The sequence below is a fragment of the Bos javanicus genome, unplaced genomic scaffold (assembly GCF_032452875.1).
Source record: "Bos javanicus breed banteng unplaced genomic scaffold, ARS-OSU_banteng_1.0 tig00002616_1, whole genome shotgun sequence".
NCBI lineage: Eukaryota > Metazoa > Chordata > Mammalia > Artiodactyla > Bovidae > Bos > Bos javanicus.
In genome coordinates, this window is record NW_026894917.1 from 17,040 (window position 1) to 30,953 (window position 13,914).

General features: G+C 53.0%; 2 gene segments (V, D, J or C); both read left to right on the forward strand.

The window, feature by feature from the left end:
- The first annotated feature begins 1,088 nt into the window (after window positions 1–1,088).
- Window positions 1,089–1,845, forward strand: LOC133244082 (immunoglobulin lambda variable 1-40-like). The segment is given in 2 exon segments: window positions 1,089–1,198; window positions 1,308–1,845. Coding segments are annotated over 2 exon segments (429 nt in total).
- Window positions 1,846–12,707: 10,862 nt separating this feature from the next.
- LOC133244080 (immunoglobulin lambda variable 1-40-like) lies at window positions 12,708–13,261 on the forward strand. The segment is given in 2 exon segments: window positions 12,708–12,817; window positions 12,927–13,261. Coding segments are annotated over 2 exon segments (390 nt in total).
- The last annotated feature ends 653 nt before the right edge of the window (window positions 13,262–13,914 follow it).

The following is a 13,914-nucleotide window of genomic DNA, read 5'->3' on the forward strand; positions in this document are numbered from 1 at the left end:
CCATTGTCCAGCTCAGTGCTCAGGTCCTCTAGTCCTGGAAAGAGCGGCAGAGCTGACGGTGTGAGGTGTCCGGGAACCAACAGGTCCCAGCCAGAGACCCCAAACCACGATTCCTGCAGGTCCCCAGCCCTCAGGAGCCGCGATTGGTCCTTTGGCTCCAGACGCTGTCCCTCAGATTCCTTGACGACTGGGGGCTCCTATCCTCGGGTGAAAGAGAGGAGGACAGGGGTGATGCTGATCCGGGCACCTGGACACAGGTGGTGCCACCACAGTCACCTTCATTCCGTGTCCTGGGAGCTGGGAGCAGAGTTAGCCTCCCTCAGAAAGGTGGCTTCTGCTTTCCAAGCCTATGGGGAGTGAACACGTGGCAGATGTTTTATTTAACTTGGGAAAGAGGAGACCAGGAACTAGTACAGTGGGGTCACAGAGTATAAAAACAAAATGCTTATTATCCACTAGGAAAGGACCTCGAAGCAATCTGTGTGTGTGTGTGCGTGTGTAAGGCACTGCTTCATTTCTAATGAAGGAGAAAGCACCCCCGTCCTGCACGGTCAGGAGGCTGCTTCCACGGGATCGTCACTGTCCTGACCTGACCCTGATAAAAGGAATATGTGTCCCAGACGCCCCCTCAGTCCTGACCCCTGAGCTGCCAAGCGCGCTGTGAACAGACTGACCCTGAGGGTCGGAGGGGAGCCCACAGACGGCCCTGAGGTCACAGGGGACACAGAACGGGCTCCTGGCCTGAAGGCAAGAAGGAGACAGAGCACAGAGCAGGTCGGGGGCTTCCCTGAGGGCTCTGGTCACCGGGTCACAGGATGTGTGTCTGGGCCAGGGCACCAGGGGGCGCTCGGGGGCCGTTCCGAGGGTGGTTAGGGGGATGGGAGCTGGGACCCTGGCGCTGCCTGGTGGCCTCTGCTCACGGCTCCCAGCTGTGACCTCCCACCCCAGGGCCACACATTGCCCCGCCCCAGTGAACCCACTGGCCACCCTCAGGCACAGGGGCCTGACCCAGGGCCCAGGGACGGGTGGGTAGGAGTCATTTGAATGAATGGCCCTCCCCCTTTCAGGGTATGAAGAGGGGAAGGCACGGTGTGGGGACGCTCTGCTCAGCTGTGGGGCCACAGAAGGCAGGACGCCCTGACCGTGTCCACCATGGCCTGGTCCCCTCTGCTCCTCACCCTGGTCACTCTCTGCACAGGTGACTGGATGGGGGGACAGGGGAAGGGCCCTGGGAAGACTCACAGGCCCTACTCCCTGCTCTCATGTCTGGACCCCAGAGTCACCATCTCTGTCTCTCCCCCTTCCAGGATCCTGGGCCCAGGCTGTGCTGACCCAGCCGCCCTCCGTGTCCGGGTCCCTGGGCCAGAGGGTGACCATCTCCTGCACTGGAAGCAGCAGCAACATCGGTGGTGGTAATTGTGTGAGCTGGTACCAACAGATCCCAGGATCGGCCCCCAAAACCCTCATCTATAGGAGTACCAGTCGACCCTCGGGGGTCCCAGACCGATTCTCCGGCTCCAGGTCTGGCAACACGGCCACCTTGACCATCAGCTCGCTCCAGGCCGAAGACGAGGCGGATTACTACTGTGCAACTTACGAAAGTAGTAGTTATCATGGCACAGTGCTCCAGGTCAGGGGAGAAGTGAGACAAAAACCTGCTCTCCTCCAGACATGGGCCTCCTGGGACTGAAACATCTCTGTCAAAGCAGGCACTGTAGCAGCAGCTCTGAAATGGACATAAAATCATATTCATTTCACACGGTGAGAACAAGAGTGTGTGGCTGTACTTCACAACTTCCTGCACATTTTCACTCAAAATGTCCTCAGCTGCTCTTCCCAGTCCTTCTGCTCCATGTAAGACCATTTAGCGGGAAAGGGAATTTGGAATACTCCACCATGTTCAAACCAACTTTTTCAAACACTATCATTTTAATTTCTGATCTTGAGTAGTGTGTTTTCTTATTATTTTCGACTGATATTTTAGAAGAATCTCAACTTAATGGCTGCATTGTTAACTTTCTTCTATAAGGTTGCAGGTATATGAATTCTACTCCTGTTTTTTGTTGGTTTCTCTCAGCACAGGATTGCTGAGCCCCTAGAGCTGGTGCTGCTGTGGGTATCAACATTGGATCAGCAGCCCTGAACTGAGGACTCTTGTGACCGGCAATCAGGGCCTGTGTGTGGAGAGACCCCTGTCCCCTCACAGACCGCAGCTGACTCTGTGGCTCCCTGCACCCTGAGCGGTGACATCAGTTGCCGGGGACCAGCCCTTGCTGATCCAGAGTATTTGAAGCGGGGACAGCGTCGGCGACCTATTTATTTAAATATTTTATCAAAGATATAAAGAGTAATAGGATGAGGATAGCTCAGTAGGAAAATTCAGTGAAGAAAAGAGGCTGAATAATTCAGCCAGAAGGTGAGAGAAAGAACGACATGGGGAGACCAAGTTTCGGTGAACAAGGCCCGCACTTTATTTTCCAAAGTAGTTTTTATACCTTAAGTTGTGCATAGAGGATAATGGGGGAAGGGGTGGAGTCATGCAAGGACAGCAGTTCCTGGTCCTAATCGAAGCCAGGCTTTCAAACTTATCATATGCAAAAGTTCAGGTGAATTACATCATCTTCTGGCCAGGAGGCCTGTTAACATTTTAAGAAACTTATCTTTCTCTAAAGGTGATTATTCCAAACTCAGGCACCAGCCTCCAAAAAAGCATTGGACAAAGCTGCATTCCTATAGGGCAAAGGTGAGGTGGGCTCAGTCAAGAAAAGAATTAACTCAAGGGTCCAAGGTTACAAACATTGAGGCTACTACTTACATTTCTATAAACCCATTATATCAATCAATACACTGCCAAGGACACAGTAGGTAAGGGGTATGGAGACTTAGCAGCAAACATTGGCCCAATAAGTGAAAAACCCTTCACCGATACAATTTCTAATCAATCTTTTAACTACTCAAAAGAATCTGTGTTTAGACAGTTTAGAACATCTCCTCCCTCTCACAGCTGGGAGGCTCTGAACAATCACATGTGGCTGAAAAAACCTATTCACGCAGGCTAGAGGATTTCCATAGGAGTTTGTAGGTTGAAACACTGTCACACCCAGGAATTATTAACTGGAGCTGTAAGCTAACACTTTTTTCAGAGAGAGGTAGTGGGGGACAGCCCCCTGTAAAGTCAGAGGTGTAGGTGAAAGCACAAAGCAGAAAGTAGGCAGACTCTGGTTTTGGGGGTAGATGCTCGAGAATTTCCAGGGAGACTCCTGAGGCTTGATCCCGCCTTTGCGTATGCCAAGCCTCCTTCCTCATGACCTTTGCCACGGGCGGAGCTCGCTCCCGGCAATCAGTGTTGGCCGCTCTGCTGTTACTGGAACCAGCAGAAGCCAGCCGAGCCCTCCTCCGCCCTCCGATCCTACCACTCAGACTCCAGTAAGAACCAGGCTCCGGGGTCCTCGCAGGTTTTCTGGATCCAAAGATGCCTCGGCCAATGCAGGGCTCCTGCTCGTCTCCGGGCTGCAGCCTGAGGATGAGGCTGACTCTGACCGTGCAGGCTGGTGCAACAGGGCTTCTCACAGCGACACAGGTAGACGGGAAACTGGGACGAGAGCCTCAGCCTGTCAGGGGCTTGTTCTTAGAGCACCGTCAAATGTTAAAGAATACCCCAGAATCCATTAATTCTTGAGGTATGTTCTGGTTCATAATAAGTCTACTCCCAGTTGTACAGTCAGTTTTGCTGAAGTCTCAGAAAATGTAAAGCTTCTGATACCACTGACGTGCACCCTGGTCATCCATGTGATCAAGGGAGCCGTGGAGCTGAGCTCCCTCACTGGAGATCAGGAGCAGAAGGCTTTTCCAGATGCGCCTTCAGCAGAGCCCGTGGACCATCCCAGCAGGCAGATCGTCCCCCAGGGTGCGAACCCTACTCCTGAAGGGGCAGAGCAGAGAGCATGAGGAGTGAGGGGCACCGCTGATACATCACAGGAGGCAGGAAAGCCCAGGAGTGGTTCTCCTGACCCACAGGTGCTGGCTCTGTCCTGCCCTCCCCTCCTCTCGTCTCCACCCCATTGGAGTATTTCCTACTTCAGGGTTGGGGTGGTCTGTGGACTGTCAGGAGCAGGGGCTCCCCAGGATGTGCCCGTGTACCTCTGCTTGTGATGCCCCCGATGAGCCCAGAGCCAAGGGCCCCACGGCCTGTAGAAGGAACAGCGGGGAAGCGGGGATCACCATGGCATGATGACAAGGGATTCCAGGCAAAGTCCCTGTCTTTGTGATTCAGGACAGAGGTGAGGGACAGTCAGGGGTTCAGCCCTGTTCTCTGGCTCCTGGTGGGTCCACACGCCCAGGATCAAGTCCACACTCCTTGATCACTCTGGACCCCAGCCTGGTGAGGAGGCTGGTCATCAGTGTCACACAGCTCATCACTAACCACAGCCACAGGGAATCCCCCTGTGATGGGGATGTCTGATGAAAGCTTGTCCTCTACTCCCGTGTCGACCCATCACTGCCCTGACCCTGCCTGTGACCTCACCAGTGCTGGTTCAGGTCTCTGCTCTCACTTGTGCTATTAAATCCAGGCAGTCTCACCTCCTCATCCAGGTCCATCATTATGGGGTTCACGAAACTGTCCCTTTTTCACTCTGGTCTTCATATACAAGCAGAATGCCCATGTGCCCAGATACACAGGGTCCCTCACAGGTACTGAGCAGGATGTCGAGGAAGCAGAAGCCCAGGATCTGTGCCCTGGAGCCCCAGGGGGCCTCTCTTACCCCCCGCACGTTCCTCTCCTGCTCCAGGCTTTGTGCTCTGCCCTGAACCCTGACCCTTAGGGAAGCTGGGTGCCTCCCTTTCCATGGGGATTGCTGCCTGAAGAGCCCTCTTCTCCAGGTACTGGGAGACCCTCCCTGTTAGGATGTGGCTCTCAGACTCCTCACTTGCTCATTTCCTCCTCTTTTGCCTCATGATCTCTCCCCCTTTTCCCTCCCTGCTTCGTTGTTTGAGATGATATTGGATAAATGTCACTATTTTGGACACAGACCTTATAATCCCACCTCCATTAAATCTATGGATTCTAACAATTGAAGGTTAGAACGTTAGACTTCACCATGTCCAATGAAGATCAGGTAACGGTCATAACGGTTTCTCACCAGAGATGAAACCCTTGTCTGGGATGGGTTTCTCAGCCCAGACAAGGATGAGATTCCCATTTATAGGCATAATTTTTTATATCAAACGTTTAATATTGAAAGATTATAAAATTAGACTAAAAACATCTTTAAATATCTGAGTCAAAAAGAAGTACTGTGAGGACCATGATCAAGGGTAAATGAGAACCCCTGGAAGTGACCAAGAAGAGCTTTGTCGTTCCTGAGAGACTCCTATTCTCTTTGCAAAGAGAGAAATAAGAGCAGAGCCATGCAGTCTGGGCTGGGAAGGTCCCGGGAGGCCCTGCAAATTCAACCTTGACTCCTTATCAACCTGGGAAGGAAGCTCAGACAGAATCCTGACCAGGTACCACCCACAGGCACACTGGGAGTTTGAACCCTGGAAACTCAGGTCGGGTGGTTGTGTTCTGGCAGTGAACCCACGAGCTGGGCAGAGCAAACACAGACATCAGGGAATCCTGAAATTCGTTAGTGTATTAGCATACCATTGAGGGGTCTGAGGTCATTCAGTTCAGTTCAGTTCAGTCGCTCAGTCGTGTCCAACTCTTTGTGACCCCATGAACCGCATCACGCCAGGGCTCCCTGTCCATCACCAACTCCCGGAGTTCACCCAAACTCATGCATTGAGTCTGTGATGCCATCCAGCCATCTCATCCTCTGTCGTCCCCTTCTCCTCCTCCCCCAATCCCTCCCAGCATCAGGGTCTTTTCCAATGAGTCAACTCTTCACATGACGTGGCCAAAGTATTGGAGTTTCAGCTTCAGCATCAGTCCTTCCAGTGAACACCCATGACTGTTCTCCTTTAGGATGGACTGGTTGGATCTCTCATTAGGTACCTGGAAAAATCAATGACCAAGCCCAAACTAGATGAAGGCGACTCATTCTACTGCCCTGGGCGGTGACATCAGGAAGACCCAGCTGCAAGTGTGAGAAAAGCCCTTCCAGGAGGCCGTGGTGTGAAGTGGGGGAGGAGGAGGTCTGAGTCCAGCAGGGGGCGCTGTGGGCCTGTTTCTGAGAGCCCAGGGTCCTGACCAGGCAGGCTGGCACCTCCTCCCTTGGCTCTTGCCCACGTGGGCAGCAGGGTCCTCACTGGAGGGTGATGTCCTGCACCTGGGCCCCCAGGGGACACGGCAGCTCTCAGCTCAGAGCCACAGGCTTGCCTCTCAGTTCTTCCTGCTCTGTTGTGGGGTCAGTGCCCAGACCTGAAATCCAACTGAGGACAGAGGGACGGTCATACAAGAAGAATGAACTTCCTTCAGGAAACTCGGCCTCCAGGGATACCTGGACAGGGGATAAGAGACCCCTGCAGAGGCTGCGCCATTGCCCACAGAACGCCCGGGTGTTCCCAGTGGAAGAGGGATGCAGGCAAGGACCCTCTGTCACCATCTGTGTCATTTAAAAATGTTCCCTGTTGGGTTATGTGGCAATTTCAACATTTTGAAGTGAACTATGCAAACTGATATTGTGTCAGTTTTTGTGGCTCCATTACTCGTTCCTTCCCGTTTTATTAATACTTTATGTTAACACTTGTAACATGAAATATATGAAATCAGAAGTTCAGCCAAACTGTCATCAATATGTTCATATAATAAGAAAAGAATTCACTAGGAATACATAATAACCCCTTGCACCGCTCCCACTCCCTGCAGCCTCTTCTGCTCCTCTCTTGCTCTTTCCTAAGAGCACCCCTCTAATCCATGACTTTCCTCCCCAATCTGGGCTCCTCTCTACAACCCTTCACCAGCGACCTCCTTCTCCAGACCAACGTCACTCTATCAGGTCATGGGTCAGTTTCCAGGCTTCCTTGACCAGCCTTGTCCTCCCTTGCAACCTCTCTAGCCCTCCTACCAGAGAAGCCTCAGGTCTCCAGACTTCAGGTGTGACCCCAGCTCATCCCCTCCCGGCCAGGGCGGTCACTGCTGCCTTACCTGGACCTCCTTTAACTCAGCCTATCTTCCTATCGTCACTTCTGAGTGTCCGAGGTCAGCAGACCTGACCTGTCACGCACGTTCCCTCAAGTCAGCTCTGAGCTGACCTATGGCTCCCATACCTCAGCCTGCCCTGTTTTCACAGGCTGCTCAGAGATAAGCACTCTCCAGTGGAGAGGCAATATGTGGCAGAAAGAGCTGGTTCTAGCCCTGCCTCAGTCAAAGTCCAAACAAGTTAGGAATGCAAATATCTTTGTAGAAATATTTTTACTGGATAGTATTTAAAATTTCCTAGGATACCTATGAAGTCATTTAAAAAGAAGTTTTTAATAAAAAAAGAACTTACGATGATAATTAGTTTTCCAGAACTGTACCCTTGTAAGTGAAAAATTAAGAGAGAACGTCGATTTTCCGTCAGTTTAATTCATGCACAGATTTTAAGGAATGACTGTAGATTTTCACTAATCCATTACCACATTTGGTTCGTTTAAAATCTCACACACCCAGAGTGTAACACCTCACCAGTGCAGGGCAAGCTAAAATCAACCGTTCTTTTCCAACCAATCACTTCGACCTCTACCTTCTCTAACCTGCTATTTGGGATGGTTGGTCCTAACAGCTATTATGTATCAGGATCCCTGGGGACACACCCTGCTCAGAGCCCTTCAGAGTCTCAATAAAAACTGCCAGGAGCATCACCAGGCCTGCACCCTTCAGCCGGTGCCCTGTGCCTGCAGGAAAGACGCCCGGGAGGGGCCACTTCATAAGACAGGCCATGGGACAGGGTCCAGCGTGTGGAAGCCTTCACACACAGTAAGTTCTGTTCAGTTCAGTAGCTCAGTCATGTCCGACTCTTTGCGACCCCATGGACTGTAGCACGCCAGGCTTCCCTGTCCATCACCAACTCCTGGAGTTTACTCAAACTCATGTCCATTGAGTTGGAGATGCCATCCAACCATCTCATCCTCTGTCATCTGCTTTTCCTCCTTTCCTCAATCTTTCCCAGCATCAGGGTCTTTTCAAATGAGTCAGTTCTTTGCATCAGGTGGCCAAAGTATTGGAGCTTCAGCTTCAGTATCAGTCCATCCAATGAACATTCAGAACTGATTTCCTTTAGGATGGACTGGTTGGATCTCCTTGCAGTCCAATGGACTCTCAAAAGTCTCCTGCAACACCAGAGTTCAAAAGCATCGTTTCTTTGGTGCTCAGCTGTCTTTATAGTCCAACTCTCAACTTTTCCATGACTACTGGAAAAACCATAGCTTTGACTAGACAGACCTTTGTTGGCAAAGTCATGTATCTGCTTTTTAATATGCTGTCTAGGTTGGTCATAGCTTTTCTTCCAAGGAGCAAGCATCTTTTAATTTCATGGCTGCAGTCCCCATCTGCAGTGATTTGGAGCCCAAAAGTGAAGTCTGTCAGTTTCCACTGTTTCCCCATCTATTTGCCGTGAAGTGATGGGACCAGATGCCATGACCTTAGTTTTCGAAATGTTCGGTTTTAATCCAACTTTTTCACTCTCCTCTTTCGCTTTCATCAAGAGGCTCTTTTGTTCAAACACATGGTAAAGATGCAGGCATTTAGGAATGCTGAGTCCCACCTCAGGCCTCTCTCCACACCTTCACCCCCTCCTCAGAGAACTGCCCCCTCTTCCTCAGGGCTGAGGGGACGCACAGAGGAAGGAGGGCTCTGCCCACCAGGGAGGAGGCCCACAGAGGAGGGACCCTGCTGTCCTGCACAGAAGGAGACCCACTTTCCCGCTCCGGGGCCGGCACTGCCCTGACCTGATCCTGATCTGAGAGGAATTTGTGTCTCAGATGCCCCTCGGTCCTGACCCCTGAGCAGTCATGGAAGCCCTGGACAGATTCATCCTGAGGATTTGAGGGGAGCCCATGATGGCCCTGAGCTCAGGGGGACACAGAAGGGGCACCTGGCCTGGTGCTAAAGAGGGGACAGTGCACAGAGCAGGAGGCAGGATCTGTCCTTGAGGGCTCTGGTCTCCAGGTCACAGGATGTGTGTCTGGGCCTGGACAAGGGGTGGGGGGCGCTCGGGGTCCATTTCTGAAGCTGGGTGGTGGGAGGCAGAGCTGGGCCCCCCGACAGAGCTCCCTGACAAGGCCTGGTGGCCTCTGCTCAGGGCTCCCAGCTGTGACTCCCACTCCTGAGACCCACAGAGCCCTACCCCTGACAACTCTCTGGCCACCGTCAGGCATAGAGACCTGGCCCAGGGCCTGGGAGGGTCAGTGTGATGCACGGGATCCTTTGCATGAAAGGACCCTCCCCCTCTCAGGGTATGAAGAGGGGAAGGAGCGGTGTGGGGACACTCTGCTCAGCTGTGAGGCTACAGAAGGCAGGACGCCCTGACTGTGTCCACCATGGCCTGGTCCCCTCTGCTCCTCACCCTGGTCACTCTCTTCACAGGTGACTGGATGTGGGGACAGGGGAAGGGCCCTGGGAAGACTCACAGGCCCTGCTCCCTACTCTCCTGTCAGGACCCCAGAGTCACCATGTCTGTCTCTCCCCCTTCCAGGATCCTGGGCCCAGGCTATGCTGACTCAGCCGCCCTCCATGTTCGGGACTTTGGGTCAGAGGGTTACCCTCTCCTTCACTGGAAGGAGCAGCAACCCTGGGGGTCTTTATGTCAGCTGGTACCAACAGCTCCCAGGAAAGGCCCCTAGACTCCTGACATATGAAAATAGCAAACAACCCTCAGGACTCCCAGATTGACTCTCTGGCTCCAAGCCTGGCAACTCAGCCTCTCTGACCACCTCAGTTCATGCTGAACGATACTGATTATTACTGTTTCTCATGGGCTGACGGCTTGAAAGTTTGCACAGTGCTTCAGGCCAGAGAGAAGGAGACAAAAACCTGCTTCCCCCACAGCAATGGGGCTCCGAGGGCAAGGTGTTTGCCCCTCCCTTCCTGGAGTCCCTGAGACCATGGAACCCAGCAGACTGAGTGTGCCCTGACTGCAGCACAGTTGCCCCCTCAGCTCGACTCCCCTCCCTAGGCCAGCGGCACACAAGGGGTGGTCACACGCCCCTGGATGAAGGAGCTGCTCACAGCAATTGCCCCCGGCTCCCAGGTCGCAGTCGGCAGCACGGAGCAGGGGAGTCAGTGCGCCCTTGCTGGGTCACTGGGCAGTGAATGCACATCCCTGAGCTTCCAGCACAGAAGCATTTTCTGTTAAAGGAAAAGGAAATGGAACCCAGAGTTTCTACAAGCAATTTCCACAGAATCCAGTATCCAGTAGAATTGTCACTTCTATCAAGAACCAGAATACTAAATATTGAAGGGAAGTGAGAAGGCATAGACATCACTGGTGAGATGCCTGAGATGATGAAATCAGGTGACAGATGTTTTTAGGGACAAATCATCAAATCTATTTGATGAGCAAGTACAAACACTCTTGGATCCTAAGGAAAAGGAGATAAATGTAGGAAAAAGAGAAAAAGTAGTCAGAATCACCTGAAAATACAATAGGAGAAATAAAAAAGAAGTATCTGCACACTATCAAAGACATGTAATACTTATTGCTATTCAATTCATTCATTTGTTTATTGAAAGAGTGTTTGGTGACAGGAAAAAAGAGCGCCCCTGCTTCCTCTCATAAGGCTTCCCAGGTGTCGCTCGAGGTAAAGAACCCGGTGCCAATGCAAGGGACATAAGAGAAGTGGGTTCTGTCCCTGGGGTGGGAAGATCCTCTGGAGCAAGAAACGGCAACCCTCTCCAGTGTTCTTGCCTGGAGAATCCCATGGACAGATGAGCCTGGTGGGCTAGAGTCCACGGGGTCGCAAAGGAGTCAGACAGGATTGAGAACCAAGTAACTGAGCGGCACCTTGCTCCCACTCTCACCGCCGTGAACGTTCCCCGGGTGCGTCACCAGGGGGCGCTGTGCACCTGCTCAGAACTGGCAGCCCCTCAACGCCCCCCCACGGTCCCCTGAGCTGGCCCTGCACCCGGGCTCAGCGGACTGAGTTGGATGTGAGAGCAGGTGGTTCCTCTCAGGGGACAGACTCAGAGCCGCGGCCCCCAGGCCTCCTCCTGGGACTGAAGCTGCACCCGGGGCCGAACACCCAGAGTTGGAGGGTGAAAGGGTCAGGTGGTCATCAGTGCCCACCCTCTTCCCAGAAAGAGAGGAGGGAAGGAGCCCCTAGAGCCCACCCAGTGAACCCCTCCAGCTCTCCTCAGCCTGCGCCCGCTCCTCCTCATCTCTTTGCTCAGAGCCTGCCCTCCTGCTCTCCTCATTCGTGACTTTCCTCCCAATTCTGGGCCTCGCTCTTTCTACAACATACACTGTTGGCCTCCATAGTGATGACCAAGCTCATGCTCTTAGAAAGTCATGAACGAGTTTCCAGATCTTCCTGAAACACTCACTTCCTCATCCCCCTCCTTGAACCTCTCTAACCCTTGCTTCCCGAGAAGCCTCAGGTTTCCGGCTCTCAGGTGTGACCCCAGCTCGACCCCTCCCTGTTCCACCCCTGGTTCCCCCTCATTTCCCAGGGGACCCAGTGATGCCCACCCAGCAGCTGATTTATCCTGTGAACGTTCACACTCTGTCCCATGTGCCCATCGAGTTAGGATTCAGGAGGGGAGAGAAAGCCTGGTCCTGACACCTGGGAAATGATTCCTGGCTGAGGAGTGTCTGTGCTCAGCTGCTGTGGGACTGACTTTATGCACAGTGAGCCCGGGAGAAGCTGCTGGGGCCCTGGGCTGGGAAAGCAGACCCTGTCCTGGGGCTCTGCCCCTGGGGCCGTGACTGCTGCTCTGTCTGACCATGTGCATGGTCCCGTCTGAGATTCCTGAGAACAGCTGATCTGCCTTGTCATGTCCTGTGTCTCATCTCAGATCTGAGGCTGACCCATGGCTCTGATAACTCAGCCTGTCCTGTTTCACAGAGAGAACATCCTGCTAAGACATGAAAATCCTTCAGTGGAGATGCTTGTCAGAAAGGCTTTACAATGATCTTATTTAAAGAACAGAATCTACAAGGAACATTATGTTTTAGAAATAGTACCATGGCAATGCAAAATTAAAACAGAGCCAGAGTCGGACACAACTTAGTGACTGAACCACAACATTTTCTTCAGTTAAGTTTAGGCATCTATTTTAAGTGATGACCTTAGATTTTTCCTACTCCATGATCACATTTTGGTTCATTTAAAATCTCTAAGTCACACATCCACTGTGTAACACTCACATGCACTACAGGGTAAATTACACCTGGATTTTTTTTTCCAACACAACTCTTCCTGAACTGTGTAACTTCAAAGCCAGTTTTGGGAAAGTTGACTCTAAGAGCTCTGATCACTAGGTCCGGGATGTATGTCTGGGCCAGGACACCAGGGGGCCATCCAAAGCCATTCCTGTGGGTCTGCAGCTGAGATCTGAGATGAGACCCCAGGTGCTTCCAGGTGCTTTCTGCTCAGGGTTCCCAGCTGTGACCTCCCATCCCCAAGCCCCACAAACCCCGCCTCTGATCACCCACTGGACTCCTTAGGGCACAGGAAGCTGACCCAGGTCCCAGAGGTGATCAGAGCATTGTGGGGGTGGTGTGGGAAGGACGGTCATTTGCATGAAAGGCCCCGCCCCCTCTCAGCATATGAAGAGGGGAAGGAGTGCTGTGGGGATGCTCTGCTCAGCTGTGGGGCCACAGACGGCAGGACGCCCTGACCATGTCCACCATGGCCTGGTCCCCTCTGCTCCTCACCCTGGTCGCTCTCTGCACAGGTGACTGGATGCGGGGACAGGGGAGAGGTCTTGGAAAGACACACATGCTGTGCTCCCCGCTATCGTGTCTGGACCCCAGACTCACCATCTCTGTCTCTCTCCCTTCTAGGATCCTGGGCCCAGGCTGTGCTGACTCAGCCGTCCTCCGTGTCTGGGTCCCTGGGCCAGAGGGTCTCCATCACCTGCTCTGGAAGCAGCAGCAACATCGGTAGTTATAATGTGGGCTGGTACCAACAGGTCCCAGGATCGGGCCTCAGAACCATCATCTATGGTAGTAGCAGTCGAGCCTCGGGGGTCCCCGACCGATTCTCCGGCTCCAAGTCTGGCAACACAGCCACCCTGACCATCAGCTCGCTCCAGGCTGAGGACGAGGCGGATTATTTCTGTGTAGCTTATGACAGTAGTAGCAGTATTGTCACAGTGCTCCAGGCCAGGGGGAAGTGAGACAAAAACCTGCTCTCCCCTAAGTCATGGGCCTCCCGGGGCTGAAGCATCTTCTGCCAATGCAGACACTTCTGTTGTTTGTTTGATTTAAAACGTGTGTCTGAGCCCCACACCAGGAAATTAGTCTGGGAAATCCTTTCAGTTCTTCTTCATTCTGTGCCCTCACCAAGGCTTTGCTTTTGGCAACCACATTTTATATGAATATCTGAAGTTGAGCAGAAGGCTCTGAATGCCAGAGGCAGGTCCTGGCAGACAGAGTCCATGACGGTCAGGTCAGAACCAGAGAGACAGTGTCCAGCTGCGTCTGATTCAGGACACTTCAGGTCCTCAGCTGTCCTTGGGCTGAGGTGAGGCCCAGGCTGCTGCTCCTGTCTTTCCTGTGACCGCCTCTCAGGCTCCCCCAGGGCTCCAGGCCTGCGGGGGACTAGACCAGGATTCCTGTCAAACTGTGGGAGTGGGGCAGCCCAGGGGTTCCCTGCTCAGGCTCTGCTGGACCTTCTGCTGCTGCTGCCCCACCCTGGATCCAGGTCATCGAGGGCTCTGCCCTTGCATGGAGGCTCCTCTCTCCCCTCTGTCCTCAAATCCGCCCCCACCCGCCCCCACAGCAGCCCATTCCCAGGAGAGGGTCTCAAAGGACACAGAAAATCTGTCTC